This window comes from Grammomys surdaster, unplaced genomic scaffold (assembly GCF_004785775.1).
Source record: "Grammomys surdaster isolate TR1022 unplaced genomic scaffold, NIH_TR_1.0 279, whole genome shotgun sequence".
Lineage (NCBI taxonomy): Eukaryota > Metazoa > Chordata > Mammalia > Rodentia > Muridae > Grammomys > Grammomys surdaster.
In genome coordinates, this window is record NW_021604720.1 from 2,127,230 (window position 1) to 2,145,965 (window position 18,736).

The 18,736-nt window shown below is 40.3% G+C and overlaps 1 protein-coding gene across 1 annotated transcript in view; it reads right to left on the reverse strand.

Annotated features, from left to right (window-relative positions):
• Window positions 1-10,511: 10,511 nt before the first annotated feature.
• Window positions 10,512-18,736, reverse strand: part of Cep128 (centrosomal protein 128) — a 344,929-nt gene continuing 336,704 nt past the window's right edge. Inside the window, exon 26 of the mRNA XM_028777280.1 lies at window positions 10,512-11,620. Coding sequence (XP_028633113.1) covers window positions 11,484-11,620 — 137 coding nt within the window. The 3' untranslated portion in view covers window positions 10,512-11,483. The remainder of the gene's footprint in view (window positions 11,621-18,736) is intronic.

Here is an 18,736-nt window from a genome sequence, read left to right on the forward strand (position 1 = left end):
CTGGGGATCCTAGAACTCAATCTGTAGAGCAGGCTGGTCTCAAACTCACAAAGATCTGCTTGCCTCTGCCTCCTTAGTTCTGGGATAAAAGGCAAGCACTACCAGTGCCCAAACAAAAGTCACTTTATTAGCAGAGGCTTCTGTAGGCCAAGAACACAGATTATTTAAATTCTAAAGTCACCTGGCAGGTTGGTATGATTGGACTGCAGTAGAGGTATCCCTTCCAAACCCCTGGTGCGGCCCCCTTGTTTTCTTTGTGTGAAAAAAAAGTGGGGATATCATCCCAGTGTGTCACCCAAGTGGCATGGTGGGGACAGCAGCTCTTTGTTTTGTCCTCTAAATGCTATTTAATTCACTCCACAAGAGAAGGAACCCCAGTGTTGATTCCTTAGGATGACCCTTTCTCCCTGTCCCCTTCCTTAGCTAGAACTCACACACACAAGGCCCACAACTCTCTTTCCTTAACAAGATATTCCCGTCCAAGGTATTTTTCAGGTGAGTTTCCATAGGCAGCTGAATGAACACGCACAAAGACTTGGAGGACATAGTCTGTATTCATGTTTGGGCTATGTCTGTAATATGTAATCTTGGCAAACCTGTCTCCTTCTACCTCCATTTCCTCATGTGAAATATACCTTCCAATGAAAAGGTCCCATGCCAATCTCATTAGGCTCTAAGTGAGCACACAACAGCAACATGGTATTTGTAGCTCACCTCACACAAATACCAATCTGAAGACATATTTTTCACAGTCAATATATTAACAGGCACTTAGTAAATACTCGACATAGCGATGCAATCTATAAGAATAAGTGTGTTAATTCAAGACTTGAGTTCGGCTTGTCATTGAATTCTGTGTAAGTGGAGAAAGAAACTAGTTCATGGGATAAGAGTCAGACTCAGATATTTAAGAAACATTTATGAAAAACCACCATGTCCACGTGCTTTATGTACCATGGTACATAAGTCAGATAACTCTGAAGGTAGTCACAGGATGATTACAAAATTCAAATAATATGAAACTCAGAAGTGCTAATTAAATTGTCACAAGTCACGAGCTTCTAAGTTTCTAAGTTTAGAGATAGAATTCCAATCCAACATAATTTCAAAGCAAACTACTATGTGTAAAGAGCAGGAGGCAGGTAGATTATGCCAATCAAATGGATTTTCAAAGGGTCAATATTGACTAGGTCAATGAAAACAAGATTTGTAACTCAGAGATGGTTTAGCCTCTCAGAATAGCTTTGTAGCACAGATTTCAACGATTCCCTGTTTTCAGTCAAGTGAAGAATGTCGTTGCTGAATATTTCAACAGCCAACCCACATAGTATCAGAGATGAAAAATGACCAGAAGATCACTGAGCTTAACTTTCTCAGCTAGCATCTATAAGGCATGACAGGTAGTCTGGGAATCCCAGTACCATAATGGCAGTTAGTGGCAGTAAATAACCAGAAGTCTGGACTTAACAAGACTCTTACAGCATGCAAGGTGGCCCATGAAGACATTCTGGGTTGAGATCCATGTATATGTAGGTAGATCCCAGTCCACATTGAATACCCCATTTCCTACTTTAATATCTAAGTTTAGAAAAATTGTCAAGAGCAATTTTAAAAATTCTCAGCACAGACAAAGTATTCATGCATTTCTCTAGGAGAAAAGCTGGTAGAGTTTATATTTAGGAGCTTCCATTTTTAAAACTTAACATAAATTTATGATATAGTTGAATCTTATCATGGGAGAACAGAAGTCAAATACAGTCCTAGTGGGAAAGCAGCCTTTTAAAGAGAAAGTGATGTCCTACTTTATGTTATCTTTTAAAGTAGTTAACGCTCATTTTTTTAGATTGCTTCTCTCTGCACGTGATAGCCTTGATTATAGTGTTGGGCTTCTGGCTGCTTGATGGATCACTGATGCTCTGTCCTGCACTTGGTACATTAGATGTCTTCAGAACACAGCTTGCTGGGATTATGTCATTCTATGGAAGCAGAAGAGATACACATTTCTGATTCCAATGACCCGCTCCTTCATAATCATAGTATGTAGTATGCACTTCCCGGTTACACTCTTACCACTGAAGTCCAAAGGCGTATAGTTTCTTATAAGCTATGACACTGCCTTTTTGTCAGGCTGACAAGACAAGACAAGTTGCAAGAAGGCATCCTACTGAAAAAGAATGCATCATCAAATTATATCAGGATGGCCAAAGCAAATGTTAATGTGAGCTATAAAATACAAATGAAAAAACACAGTGAAGAAGTGGCGGTACAATTCAGTGATGAATCACCTGCCTGATATATAGCCTGGATTTATTCCTCAGAATTATGAACAAAAAAGAATGAAAGAAAAGGAAAGAAGGAGGAGGAGGAGGAGGAGGAGGAGGAGGAGGAGGAGGAGGAGGAAAAGGGAGACACATTGGGTTATTTTAACTGTGTGTCCCTGCAACAATACTTTAACACTACAAGTGCACACAGCCAAATAGCTCCAAATCCAGAACGTGAGACGCCTAAGCCTTATGGGCTAAACATCACCAATGTGCCTAGCATCACTTAGTAGAAAGAGCTATGCTTGCAACAATTCAGAAACAGGAAACACTAGAGACAAAGACAAAGAGAAGTGCATTATCCAAGTGACTTTTATAGCAGACACAGCCCACGTAAGAAGATAAACTACTAAATAACAATGAACTGGCATATAGAGAGCTGAGTGGGTTTCTCAAGCCCAGCATGTGAGAAGGAAAATATAGAGAGCTGAGTGGGTTTCTCAAGCCCAGCATGTGAGAAGGAAAGGACACTGGTGGGATAAACAGGCAATCAAAGCACAATCAGATGCACACCAGCTGCCGGGGGCAGATGTAGGATGCAGCAAAGATTAACTGCATAGCAGGGGGAGCTTAGCTTCAAAGTGTCAACAGCTGTAGAGCAATTGGTGCTCACACATCTTTACGGTGACCAATGTCTACACTTGTACTAGCACGGATGAAATGGGATAACGCTTATATATTTACTGACAATCATTATGGAGAAATCAGAATATGTCATGTCCAGCACACTAATCAGTTGTTAACAATAGTGATACTATCTGACTGGCATAGTTTCTATGGTGTTCATGGCACGGAAAGTATGGTTGAAACCTTAGGCCAACATTCTAAGAATGACAATGAAATGAATGCAGTTGGCCCATAAGTTCTGTTGAGTGCTTGACGCTGTGAATTGGCTCTCCATACAAGTTAATAAACACTTTTGTTGACTGTATTTGGGACAGGTGGGAAAGTGTAGGTGTGGTTTAGTTCAACTGAAAAATGTGTTTTGAACACTTAGCACACACCAGCTACTGCTTAAGGTGGACACTGATGCCTAGTTTCAAAGAGATTGCGATCTGGTGAAGCTCCCGTGGTGGTGGTATAGACATAGCATCATATTTACCATGCCCATGGATACTGCATTGAGTATGCTGTGGTTAGGGGCCATTGTGCATAGGTGCATCTGGAAATTTTTCTGTGTTCCACTCAAGATTCTAACAGTGGATACAATATTTAATGAATGAGGTAAGAAGATATTTAACAACCTAATCATGTTTAGAATTATCCAGATTTGCATATGGTTTCTGGCTAATTGTAAAATGCACTATAGATATTAAGGTGGTAATGATTTACTTTGCTCTGACTTTCCCAGTCTCTACTTTGATATCAAATTTTATAGCCAGGCTCCTCAGGTTAAAGGTTAAGTCATTATTCTGGTAGGGAAAGGTGGGAGTGTTTTAGTTAAATTGATCAGGCATGTGTAAAACCGCAGCATTGAGATAAGTTGGGATGAGCATGGATTCCACTCTGGTACTTATCATCTTAGCAGGCGACAGTTATCACATTAGGAAGGCCGGGATTTCAAATGTCTGCCCATGTGGAAAGACAAAGAGATCCTCCACACATCCATGCTTTCAACAGCAGGCATACATATCCCACAGGCTTTTAACTTATTCTCTTGGGTGTTCTGTTTCTAATTCACTTGTACTCCCCTTTGGAGAAGAGTAATAAACACTAGATATTTAACGGGATTAAATGCTAACCCTCATCATTTACTTTCGTGAACATGCATGGGAAAGTTTTTCTATAGCTGGTTTGTGGTACCAGAATCTTTGACTCTACATCCCATTCTCAGTCCCTTGGGGCAAAATTAAGGAGAGAACAATGGACTTTAACCATGGGCATCAGCCTATGAAATGCACAACACATGGTTCACAGCTCAGAAGCAATGCTCTTGACGCAACAGCAGACTCATGGCAGCTGTTCTGCTGGACATCTGGATCTCGGTGGCTCTGAACTGCCATACTCTCTCCCATGACAGCTGTCTACAAGAAATTCAGCCCATCTTCCTTCGGTGATAGCATGGAGACTGGAATCTAATCTTCACACAGGACTTCCTGAATGGCAAACTATTCCAAACGCATAAGGCTATACAATCTGGAATGTAAGGGTTGCCCCAAAGCAACACATTAAAACAAGAACACTTATGTAGGGGTCAAATAGGAACATCCAAACCATCCAGTGTCTGCCTTCAAAATGTCAATGACAGAATCAGTTACTTCTGCAGATAAGTGTGTACTTGTTGATGTAAGCCCCCATACATCACTGAGCTCGGCCAAAGAGAATGGGGAAGCAGAATGAAATGCATTTTGAAGCCTTGTAGGCTCATTCTGAAAGAATTATACACATAATTACGTCACTCAGGTAACCAGAGACCACTCTTCAAACAAGAGTGAGTCTTGCAGTATAGGTCCTGTCTTAAGTGGATGTCAGTAATGGCTCCTAACTAAAAGATGACATCAGCAGACATCAGTCAGCAAGTGCAGAGGCATTCTTGGAAGCTGCCTTAGGTCTGTCACAGAGGGAGTCTCAGAACTGGAGTTGGAATTGGATCTCAGGGACAATGTGAAATACTGGGAACCATGGTTAAATAGCATTCGTATACATTGCCTGAGACAGGGGGTTGCAAAAACTACCAGGAAGACTAAAATCAGATGACTATTCAAGTGCAGTTCTTAAAAACAACCATTCAACAAAACCACCTGCATTTAGTACAGTACAGACAGTTAGACCTCCACTCCATACCCAGAAGTCCCAGTCACCAGGTCTAAGGATGGTCAGAGTTTCTCATTCTAGCAAGTTCCAAGGTGATGTTGCTGTTTCTACGTTTGAGGCCATACTTTGAGAACCCACGCTTGAAGGATATGTATTGTCCTCTCCAAACTATGATTTGCCCTCAGTGGAATCTAATCAGCAGGCTTACATGCAGTTAAAATAAAAAACATGAACACTGACCACTGTTAATTGAGAACAGTCAAACTAACCTCACAAAAGACTTCTCCAATGGAAAAAATGGGAAACTCTTTCCACTGTACACACTGGCTTTATTGGCTGTGGTCTCAGCTGAAGCACAGAATGAACCTTGGCCAGAAGTCTGAGGTCTCTCAAGCCTGCAGCTGTTGGGAGGAGGCTTCTTTGCCAGGGCCTCTGGGCAGGAAGTACCTTGTTAGAACTGATACATCTATGTAGCCCAGGAGAATAAAAAGGCATCAAAGCTCCTAGGTTGCTCCAAATCTCTTTTAACACCCACCCTTTCAAAGCCACCTTAGTAGATGGCTCTGCCACTATGGCTGCTTTACTTCTGGTGACTGACAGCTTGAGGTTCACTGGAATGGGAAGTTCTTAAAATGGTAAGTCATCCATCAAGCATGAACCCTCACTCACAGTAAGATTAATGGTAGCATAAATAAAATAAAAGTCCAAAGTGACAGAGAGGCATGAGACACTCAGACGAAAAATTATTAGGAAGAAGTCTACTTTACATCCAGATCCAAGCAGCCAGAAAGAGGTATAGAAATAGCATTCCAGATTAGTGCAGCACTGACCAAATATAAATTTTGCAGTATACACTCAATTCAATGGGTCTCCTCTTCACAATGTTCCACACCCAAGACCCTTCTTCAGAGCCAGTTTATTTCCTGATCAACAAACAGTTCAAAAATGTATGTTGTTGAAGGCAACCCAGGTTCCTGTTTACCTCATATGGCACTGGTTCTGACATCCTTCAGTGTCTTAGCCAGCTAACTGCTTAGCAAAATATGAAAAAACAAGCATTGCCACAATCCTAGGGATAACACTGAGTAAGAGTTATACAGGATGATCAGAGAAAGAGAAAAATTTACAGAGGGCATCTATTCCAAAATTGAAAATTTAAGTCTCACCTGCAGCTCTTCCCATATTTTGTACCCGTTCTTTTGGCTATAAGGCAATGAAAGCACTATTAATATGTTCTCTGATACTTGATGTACAAATAAACACAATGTGCAGATGGCTATGTTATGTTGAGAGGAAAACAAAGCATCCATTGTAGGACACAACTGAACAAAATCAAAGGTGGGAAGCTTTGTGTTCACAAGTGCCACAGGGCTTTACAATTAAGTCTATGGTGAGCTGTACTAGGAAAGAAAGGATTGCCAGCTACTGTATATTCCTAAGGTTTCCACAACAAGAGCACTCGAAAATGTGTGGTTTCAAAACCATAGAAAAACTTCCTTAGGGGCTGGGGCTCAGAAGATAAAGTGCATATGTTGTACATAAGAGGTCTTTACTTTGATCCCAGCAACCTGTAATGCCAAGTCTGGGACAGTAGACAAGCAGATCCCCTGGCTTTTCTGGCCAGCTAGTCTAGAAGCATCAGTGAGCTCAAGGTTAAATAAGAAAGCCTGCTTCCAAAAAATGAGGTGGAGAAGCAATTGAGAAAGACACCAGCCATGGACCTCTTATCTCCCTAAGTATGCATATGGGATATATACAAATTGAGTGTATAAGAAACTGAGGTGCTACAACCCATGTCTCCATCAACTCCTCCATGTGGAACATATGGCTAGGAGATATCAGAGGCAAATTTGCTTAGTTAAAGTAGTAAGAGCTGCATTGGGCTTGGATTAGAGATGGGTACAGATATAACAGGAGTTCAGATGGGGCAAGGCACGTTGGAGAGGGCATGGAGCTGGTTTTTCCAGGCTGTGCAGGCTGGTTTACTTTGCTTCCAATCAAAAGCAAGGGTGGCCTCTCTGCAATGCAGCTGGGGGCTTGGAATCCAAAGTCCTGCTTCTCATATATGCATTTTTCCTACCCTTAAACTGAATGTGTTGTGTTTCTATGGGAATGAGGCTAAGTGAGACCTTTCAGGGTTTAGATCTCTTTCCTCAAATAGCAATAAGTTGATATTTTTCTATTGCTAAACATTTGAAAACTCGAAAGTTGAAAGATGTAACTATTTTTATATCATACTCTGGAGTGTGGAATGCCTTTATATACAAACTCTTCGATTTGCTTCCAGCTTTAGTCTCATGCTTTACTTTTGATCCAAGAAAGCCAGATGCTTTTGTGAGAACTGCTCCCTCCTTTGAAAGCCATGAAAATCACAAATTTTGCTTGGTTTTTTGTCTAAAATGGGAAAAAATATTGGGACAATTTTCTTGGGGTGGGGCATAAGAATTTCAAAAAGGAATCTTACTCAGCGTTCATTCATGTTCCTTGCTAACATGTGATGTATAGCTATGTTTCTAATACTCCCAAGTCCCAGGGAAAAGGACGTACATGGAAAACAGTTTGCTAAGTAAGCAGTCTCATTATATGTAAGAATTTGGTCCCAGTTAAAACACTACATTATTTAAACTATGAGATTCACCACAGATTAGGCAAGAAGGGTAACAATCTCTGTAACTCTAAATATCAACTGAATAACACTGAGTTGGGATTTTAAACTATACACATGTATCTACTGTAGGCATGAGGAAAAAGGCTTAAGTGGCTATGTACTTTTTAGATGAGTAACCTTTAAACGATCCCATACACTGCGTTATTATGCTATCAGCTTTATCTCTCTGCTGGCAACATAAATAAGCTATACTAAGAATAAGGTTAGTTCTGGGAAACTGGGTGCATAAAATGTTATATAACCAATTGGTTTCCAACCTTCAAGTCAGACACTGGTCAAGGGAATAATATGACCTTAGCCAATAGGAAAAACAGCAAGCCAGAATTCTCCCAGCTGTGTTTCTTCCCCTCTGTGGGAACTTCAATTGAAGTTTAGTGTGTTTAAGGAGAAAGATGGCCAGAAGAGTCAAAATTATTAAACCAAAAAGGTCAATGTTCAAATTAAGCTTTTGGACCAGGTGCACTGCAGAAGGCTGAACCCTTCCACAGTCCCCACGTTCCCAGCAGTATGGCTGACCTACTACGATTCAAGTGAGGCTCTTGTCACATTTAATCCAAGATACCCTGCCAAAGGAGAGAAGAGAAAGGTGTCCCTGGGTCTGGGATGTAAAATCAGATTGTTTCCTTAGCATTTCTCTTGAAATCTTCTTTTCAACTGAAGCTCAGAGATACTAAAAATCTTGAGAGGAGACAGGGCCTTGGATTTAAGTCCATAAAAATAGACGGCCAAGGAATTTTGACAAATTACTGCTTATGAAAAGTTGACTTTGCCAATGAAGTTCTGGTGGGATCCATATTCAAAGTCAGATACCTTCATTCATCCAACAGCAGCATAGGGCACTGAATAATATTCTTGCCTTCATTTTTTCTGTTTAGAAGTTCTTCTACAAGAGCTCTATTTGGCTATAAAATCATAAGCTTTAAAGGATTTTCTGAATCAATGGTCTGATTTCCCTCCAACTCCCAGGTCTAACTATCCTACTGTAACTTTTGTGTTACCATAAATGTACTAACAATGGTTCGGATCAGCTTCCTAAGTTCAGAACATTCCTTTACTTATGGAGAGCATCCCGTCTCGGCTTGTACATGAAGGGAAATGATTTTAAACCTTTGCCTTTAGGATTTAAATGAGGGCTAGCATTATTTTGCTCACTGTTATTTAGTTCTAAGGAAATAAAATAGAGTGATACTCTATATTATTATCATTTTCTTTTCTGTTCACCATAACTAGATGGAAAGATCCCATTGCTGAAGGTCTGACTTACTGTCATGGAGGACAGAGAAAAATCACTCTCAAACTGACAAGAACACTTACTGCTGACTAATGTATAGAGTGCTGGAAGGTACTATGCAGGATGCTGGAGGAAAAAAAATACCAATGATGTTAGCCTGTTCTATAGGGGGTATTGCGTGCCTGATTAAAAAAAAATATATGGCTGGGAAAGTCACTGGGCTGAAGGGGACCCTACTGTTGTCACTCAATGACCATGCTGTCAAACTACATTTTGTTTACTAAATGTTTACATTCATACCCAACGAGTTATGTTGCTCTTAACTTTGGTCAGAGAATCCTCACTCTCCCCCCACCCCCACCTTTTCTGCAATGGGTAGTGGTTAACAAAGAGACTCCTAACAGGTCATAGTACATAGTGTAAATAACTCTGAGTGCTCAGCTATGTCAGCATCCCCCATCCAAGGCTTCTGGGAAGGAACAGAAAGAATGTAAGAGCTGAAGGATGGACAAAATGCAGTGAGATGCTGGCTTCTTGATGTATCAGTGTTGTATGCACCGACTCACAGCAGCTATGTGGACCTGAAAAAAAAAACAAACCCTAAAACCTGTATAATATCAAGTCAGTCAAAAGTACAGTATGGATTGGGGAGAGGCCTAGAAGCTCCCTTCCTATTTGAAGAGCAATTGGCAACTGAGGGAGGAAGGGAAGAAGAGAGGGAGGGAGGGAGGGAGGGAGGGAGGGAGGGAGGGAGGGAGGGAGAAAGGAAGGGAGGATTATTCTCCTTTGAGATCTAGCCACTGGCAGTTATTCATGTCTTGGCAGATGGCCACACACCAACTTGCATATGTAGGATGTGAAACTGGGAGGTGGATGTGACAGGGACCACTAGGGGGTTGTGAGGGAGATAGTTGTGGATGGATACAATCTCAATGTACATTGTAGAAATATGTGGACCTTCCAAAGATGAAAAGAAAATGGTTAAAAATGTACTGTTAGTCAAAAATTAGTACAAGTACTTATCTTAGATGTTATAGGTCACAGCAGACAGCAAGAATGTGAGCTACTCCTTTCATCTAGTTCCTCCTTAGAATACTCCTCAGAATACTGACAACCTCTGGGCTTAGAGAAGACAAAACCAAGCCTGTTAAACTCAGATTTATTTCTAGCTGGCCTAAACACATCACTCCCTTTCCCATGGACTTTATAAGACCATGTATGCTTTAGCATAGGCACACCTGCTTTAATACTTTTCTTATCACTGACACAAGGTCCTCAAGAGCAAGGCGCCTCACTGAGGAAGTGGTCTCGGAGCTTATGCAGCATGTGGAAATTCTTTGATGTGTATCAACTCCATGTTCTGTTGCAAGAACTGCATTCATGTTCATGGGGTGGAAGTGAGGGGAGAGAGTCATTTCTTCTACCCCCTCAAGTGTTATGGCAAGTTAATAAAACATTTGGAATGAAAATACACCACTTTCATGAAATGTGAGACATGGAATAAACAAGTGTATCTTAACAGACATAGCATGCAATGTTCTTACAAAGGAATTGCTTTATTGTTCCTGCTTCTCTGCAGGTCTTTCCACCATGGCCCAGTAGGACTCAGTTTCGGGATGATGACCATTATTTAGTAGTCAGTGGTAGATGGGCACGGCAGAGCGGTAAGGTTTTAAAAGCACGTTGACATTGAAAAGGCTGGGATGTGGAAAGCAGTCAGGTAGTACCAAAGGATATAAGGATTCCTACAGAGTGGATCCCACTGACCCAGGAGAGGAGTGCTGGGATCAGAGGTCAGAGCAAACCAAAGACCATCCAGGGTATGACCAGGATGATCACAGTGGGACAATTGGACACAAGAAGACAAATATATAAATGATGTTATGAATTCTTTATGATGCTCTATGATTCAGCTATCAGGTAGAAATTGTTTTGCAATTAAATTGATAATTGGGATAGTTTGAAGATACTTCATGTAGTAAGAGACTGCTGAGATGACAGGTGAATGGCACTGAGCATTTAAAAGGCAGTCTAATATTCCACAGGCATCTATCTCCACGACAAGTTACAACACATGATAATTGATTAGGGAGAAAGCACTTATGAATCCACTGTGTACAAATGTGCCTGAACTAAACTGCTGGAACCCTTTGCCTGAAGGGAACCCTTCTCCTCCTGGTAGCCAGTCATCTCAGAAAGGCATCAATTATCAATTCAAGGTTGGGTTGGAAAATTGTGACACTGAGAAATAGGAAAATATAAAGTAAAAACAATCACTTTCTCTGCCAGTATGAGTTGCCTTTAAATGAGTTATATACCATTCATAAGCTGATATTACCTCCACAGGTTAAATTTACTCTCACTCACAAAGACTGGCTATAACGTCATGCTAGTCAACGCTTGGCAGTTCCAAGTAGCTGAAGCCATATGCTGTCTTTAGATAATCTGAGCCCAGTGGCAGCAAGGGCCATCGGCTGTTACTTGTGAAATACTCAAGTGAAGTTACTAATCACATTTTGTATTTTTTGCTCTCATGTTCCTCCCTCTTGGACTGTGGACTTGTTCCATTCGCTGGTGAACTTGTGGCATCTCCCTTGATTGAAGCTGGATCTGGGGTAATGGTTCTTTTGGTAAATGCTGGCAAGGCTAAAAGAAAGAGAAAAATAAACCAATGTAAACATAAAACTTGAGCCAAAGGACTAATCTTGTAGAAATTAGTTAATTAGGCATGGGATTTAATTTGATTTGTATATAATTAAACTTTACATGGGCTAGCAGACATTTAGCATACATAAAAATGAGTATATTTTCAAAACACACACTAGATTTTAAAATCGAATTTTTAAAATTTGTACCCAAGAGTGGAAGATGTTAGCTTTGTCAGAATACAATGATACAAGCAAGCACAAAGTATTTACAGGGAGAAATTTTGAAGGCATCCTTTCAGGGAATCCTCCCTGTTACATCCCCTGGACTACTAGCAGTAGACCTAGAAACTAGGTTAATTTTTTTTTTTAATCTTCCCTCAAAGCTTAAGACCAGAATCTCACTGTTCATGTGAACTGGTACCTCCAGGTTTCAGCTCATAGATCCCTGCTCAGCAACTACTCTTAGAAACCAATATAATTAATAATAATAATAATAATAATAATAATACAATTAATATAACAAGACTCTGTCTTAGAACCAATATTCTCACCCTGCTCAGGCTTTCAGAGTCTGCTTTCCTTCCCCCGGCCCATCTACCTCACTTAAGAGTCAGACCTTATGATTCTTCTATCTCCCCAGCCCAGGCTGCCATTTCCTCTCAAGCTACTTTTATCTTGCTCCTGAGTCATTCTCATTAGAATGACCTTCCTAAAAAGTAAACATAAAGTACACCCCGCTCCTGGACAGCCCATCCATCTTCATGCTTTCTGGTGAATTTAGAGTAAGATCCAGACACCTGCCAGAGGCCATCACTCTCCCTCTCCCTGGGGCTTTCCTTTACAAAGACCAGGCCTCTCTCAGAACTTTTGAACATTGTACTCCTGATACAAAGACATCTTTCCTCCAAATCCGATCTCAAAGTTTCCATAGAAGCCTCTCATATACACTCAAGCGATTACACAAAGAAATTTCAAAGAGACAGTCAATTGCAAACTTTTTTTGATGCTTTCTAGGGAGTGACTAGAAAGTCTTTTGTCAAATTACAATAACCAGAGCTCAATCATTTACAAATATCTAGTGCTTAATTGGTCAACATGCAAAACCAGAGCCTCATTTCATAAAGTAAGCAAATAAAAGAGGCAGATATATTATGCTTCCATGGAATACATAATCCTTTGATGGACAAGAAACCTCTGTTCTTCTCTTATCAGTATGTCCAACATCCCTCATGCCACATATTGTTGGTACTGGAGCCTGTAAGTATAGGGCAGATTACTTAAAAAGGAACTGTGCACAGTTAACCAGGTGGACCTTAAACCATTAATATAGTCATTTTATTATGTTTTTCTATGGACAGTTTATTTTCATCTAAAAGATATAAGCTCTGATAAAACGGTCCTTCAAAATACAAACCACGAATGCTAAGTTTTCTTTTTCTAGCAATATAAACAGAGGTGAGAGGTGAAATAGTTTTTCCAAGATTACTTTTCTGAACTGCTTTTTAGGGTATCAAGTTAGAATATAATATGTAAAACAAAAACAAACAAACAAAAAAGAATATAATATGTAACTCACTTCCAAATTCTGTAATAATTCTAGACAATGTTTTGCCCTATTGCAAAAAGGCTACAGTCCTTTTCTTAGGTTGACTCATTTAGGGTTTTTTTAAAATTACTTATTAAGGCAGTTTAAGATTTACAGACAATTTGCAATCTATGTTTATTTTAAAATTTGGTTTGGAAACACTAATTCCACAGAAACTAAGCATGTTAGTTTCAAAAAGTTGGGGAGTTCTAGAAGTCACTGGAGTACAGACCTCATTTAAGTCTAGACTAGTCTCAGCCCTAAGAGGGACCTGCCCTGGGGTCCTGTGCCTTTCATCTCAAAGGAGCTACACATGGAGACCAGTGGCCAGTCGCCACTTATAAAAACTGAAACGACGGCTTGGGCGGCTCCAAAAGCCGACATTGTGACTCTGGCTTGACTAAGCCCCTACTGTCTACAGGCTGAAGGTAATGGAACCAGTCTTCTAAAAGAGGAGCCTGACTCAGGGCCACAGCTTCCAGCTAGCCAGGGTAAATTTGTGAGTGATCGGGCTTTTAATAACGGATTTCTGTGTTCTCATTTCCAATGGTAATATAAACTTACAGTTTATACATTTCTTCTCTTCTTCCTGGCAGAGGGAATTTACCTTTTCATGAATTGACCTGAACTACACAAAGCTGACATAAATTACTTCTTAAAACAAACTTTCATTAATGCTGGAGCATTTTAGAGACCACAAATTATGCAGTGTCTTCCCATTTCCTTTGTTTTTTTCCATGGTCGTGGTTCTATGCTTGCTTTGGTCACAGTTTCACTGAGCCCCTACAGCAGTAGAACGAGTGCCGTGGCTTCCACGACACAGGACAAAAGAGGCCTCATGTAGTTCCGACTCCATCATAAGCAAGAAGGTGCCTGTTTGTGGGCCCAGAAAGTAATGTCCTTCCACGTCTACAGGGCCATGGTCATCTCCCTGCCAAGTTTCCACACAGGTTGAAATGGTTCAGAGCTCCAAAGCCAGATTTTACACTCAATTTAGAAGTTAATAAGAAAATTGGACATTTGCTGGTCAGATATAAAAACTGAGGTTTTCCTGGTACCGTTTGTCTTTGTAAGACTCATTTTTGACTAAACTGTACATCTATACATCAAATAGTTTGAAACTCCTATGGTGAAGCCTCCCATGGTCTTCCTTGCAGTCCTCTAGAGGCAACCACAAGCAGGTCTCTAAACGTTTTCTGTCTTCCCTCCATTTACAGAAAAAAAAGTCTAAAACTGCTATTTTCTGATTTATCATTTTTAGACATTATCCACACCCACCCACTTCTTCACACTAATGCTTCCAAAAAGGCTATTTCTGAAACTTCAGTTATGTCAATACTGAGCGTTTATAATTTCATGACCATGTAAATAAACACAGCTCATGGACAATTAATAAGGTAGACTATGGCAATGTTTCTTGTCTCATTTTTTCTCCTCATTTATTAATTGACTCATATTTTAATTTTTATAAGCTATGACTATTTCCTTCCATTGGCTCAATTAAATCTTCCACCATTTTTTTTCTTTGGACTTTCTCTCCCTATGTCTTCAGTTGCTTCAAGTAATATTATTTCTTTGTTTTCTGAGGATTATTCTCAATAGACACTGTCTTTAGTATGAGATTTATTAAGAATGTGAGTGTTTTTTATAATTGGATATTTTATTTATCTAAATTTCAGATATTATTCCCTTTCCCCATTACCACCCTCCCCCCTCCCCAAACCCCTTACCTTATCCTCCCTCCTACTATTTCTATGAGGATGTGCCTCTACCCATCCACCCACTCCCACTTCCCCACACTCGAATTCCCCTTTGCTGGAGCATATAGCCTTCAAAGGATCAAGGCCCTCCTCTCCCACTGATGCCTGACAAGGCCATCCTCTATTACATGTACAGCTGGAAACATGTGTCCCTCCCTCCATGTGTGTTCCCAGGCTAGCTGTTTAGACGCTGGGTGCTCTGGTTGGTTGGTATTGTCACTCTCTCCATGGGGCCACAAGACCTTTCAACTCCTTCAGTCTTCTTTCTAACTCCTCCACTGGGGACCCTGTGATCAGTTCGATGGATAGCTGTTAGCATCCACCTCTGTATATGTCAGGCTCTGATAGTCCCTCTCAGGAGACAGGTGTATCAGGCTCCTGTCAGCATGAACTTTTGGACATCCACAACAGGTGGGGCAGTCTCTGGACGGTCCCTCCTCCAGTCATGGCTCCACATATTGTCTCCTATTTGCTCCTGTGAGTATTTTGTTACTCCTTCTAAGAAGGACAGAAGTGCCTACACTTTGGTCTTTCATCTTCTTGGGCTTCATGTGGTCTGAGAGTTATGCCTTGGGAATTGTGAGATTTGGGGCTAATATCCACTTATCAGTGAGTACATACCATGTACGTTCTTTTGTGATTGGGTTACCTCACTCAGGATGTTATTGCTGATAAAACAACTTTAATTACATTAATTGCTAGTACCAATGCTTCTGCAATTGCGTTGGCACAAGAAGTTAAGACAGCTACTTTTGTTAATCATTTAGCAAAAAATGTTAGTAATGTGTTGAATATACAAGAAGATTTAGATAGGCATTTGGAAGAACTGCTAGATGCTCTTTATTCTATTCAAATTAACGAAAGAAGAGTCAGAGATTAAGAGTAAGAAGGAGCCATCTCAAGGCTCATGCCAAATACCATTGGATTCATGTTAGTTCTAAAATTTACAGTGGTACTCATTATAATTAGAGAAAAGTTTAAAGACACTTGCAGTGTATTTGGGCATAATTATAAGACATCTCTGGATGTTTTAACTTTGCATAGTGAGCTTATAAATTTAAAGAATGCTGGTTTCCTGAACATTGATGTGGTAGATACTGCTGATAAAATTGCCCATGGCCTGAAGTCAGTATTTCTATTTTGGTCAAGCTTCAAGAATCACATATATAGCTTGATCATGCTAGCCCTCTTTGTCCTGGGAATACTTTTATTCCCACCCATCATGTCAAAGCTTGTCTTTAACAACATTAACATATTGGCAGCCAAGTACATGGCTTGAACCTGAAAATGGACCCCTAGACAGAGTTATTAATTTAACAGGCTGACAAGCCAGGGATGGGTAAGATCCTGCATGGAGCCTTACCAACCTAAGACATAAATGCATTGCTTTTGATAATGCATACTCCATGACTGGTAAGGAAGGCATTCTTGTCAGAATGACCTAAGACAGGCTCAGTCTTGTTTATGAAATAAAAAAGGGGAGATGTTGAGAGCTTTTGCGACTGCTTGGCAAGAATCTGACATGGGCCAAGGACAAGAAAATGGGCTAGTTGGCAGGAATATGACATTGGCCAAGGACAAGGAAGTGGGTTTCAGGCAGGAATCTGACATTCAGCTAGAACACAGAAGTAATTTCAGCCAGGAATCTAAATCTTAGGCTAGAATAAAGAAGTAATTTCAGACAGGAATCTAAATTTTAGGCTAGAATAAGGAAGTAGGCTTCAGACATGAAAATGACTTTGGGCTAATACAGGGAAGTTGGCTCATATATTTTGGTCATCCTGATCAGCCCTTAGAAAGAGTGATCACGGGAGTGTTCACAGAATTTTGTTTATTGCCTTGCTTGTTCTTTGACTATTTGTGTTTATTGTCTTGATTGGTCCTTGACTACTTGCATCTATTGTATTGCTAGTTTCTTAAACTAGAACTGGCCTTAATATATGCATGTAATTAAAATGGTATAAAAGCAAAAAGGAGGATGGTGGATGGAATATGGGGGTTCTAGGGAGGGAAAATGGGTAAAGGGGAAGACATCTGAAATGTAAATAAATAAAATATCCAATAAAAAAAGAGAAAAATATAAAAAGAAAAAAAAAAGAATGTGAGTGCTAACCCAGGAAGCATATAGGAACAAATACAAAGATCCAGAGATCCACAGCCGGAAATAATGCAGAGAATAAGACACCTCAGAACATTCAGTCTTAAGGGGGGTCTACATCAAATACCTCCCCTCAGGGCTCCAGGAACCCTGAGAAAGAGGAGGCAGAAAGAGTGTAAAGAATCAGAGGGGACAGGAAGATACCAGGAAAACAAGGCCCTGTAAATCAACATGATCAGATCTCATAGGAACTGAGAGAGGCTGAGATAGAATGCACAGGGCCTTCACAGATCTGCGCTGGGTCCTCTACATGTATTATGGCTTCCAGTTCAGTGTTTCACAGGATACCTGAGTGTGTGACTAAGTGGGTCTCTGTTACTTGTGCCTTTTGGGGGGCTCTTTTCCTTCTGTTGTTTTGTTTTGTCTAATTCTGATATGTTAGGTTTCGTTTTATCTTATTTTATTATTATCCCATATAAGCCTGTTTTCTTTTTTCCTAATGAGAGACAGAAATGAGGTAGATGTAGAAAGGAGGAGAGGTTGGAAGAAGCTGAGAGGAGTAGAGGGAGGGGAAACCATAATCAGGATAGACTGCATGAGAAAAACTATTTTCAATAAAAGGTGGAAAATAAGTGCCCATTTACAGGCTCACCAATCCTGAATATGGAAGAATGAATAACACTGAACCACAAACTCCTTGGGATTCACGGGTAGACTTCTTCCAAGATTCCCAGGCCACGAGTGCAAAGGGAAAGAGTACACAGAAGGGAAGGGGGTGGAGAAAACAGAAAACTTCAAAAGATGGGAGTAAAATATCCATGATTTTTAACAATGGTCTTGGATTTGGAGAAATATTTTTCCAATGCCCTCATAAGGAAAATCATTCTCAACTTAGAATTTTGTAGCTAGCCAAACACAGAATTTTATAGTCAACCAAAGGCTCAATCAAGTTTCAGTGGAAGATTCCATTTTCAGGGATACAAAGATCAGAGACATTTACCTCCTTCTCCTCATTGTATTTCCATAAAAGCAAGGGGTAAAGAATCAGGCACGGGAAACAAAAGTGTCAGAAAACGTGGAGGAAAGTATCTGGGTATCACATGCATCATGGACTTCTTAGACAAGTCCTTTCATTCCAGGCCTGCATGCTCTCTTTGCTCCCCAAGTACAGGATCCATGTCTTGTCCACTTTGAATTGAGTTTTAAAAGTTTGTTTTAAAATTATTATTACTAGTTTCTGTGTATTTATAAGTACTATTTATGTGTATGGGTGCTTTGCCTGTATATAGGTCTATGTACCATGTGCACTCTTAATGCCTGCAGAAAATAACTGGATCTTTGGAAGTGTTGTTGCAGGCATGAGCCACAGTGTAGATGCTGGGAGCTGAAATGAAGATCATCTAGAAGAAGAGCGAGTATTCTTAAACATTAACCCATCTCTCCAGCTCCTTCCTGAATTGTAAATTTGTAAATTACGTGTGCCTGTGTGTGTGCGTGTGTGTGTGTGTGTGTGTGTGTGTGTGTGTGTGAGAGAGAGAGAGAGAGAGAGAGAGAGGAGAAGGGGGGAAGAGAGATAAAGAGAGAGAGGGAGAGAAGGGGGAAGAGAGATAGAGAGATAGAGATAGAGAGAGAGAGAGAGAGAGAGAGAGAGAGAGAGAGAGAGAGAGAGAG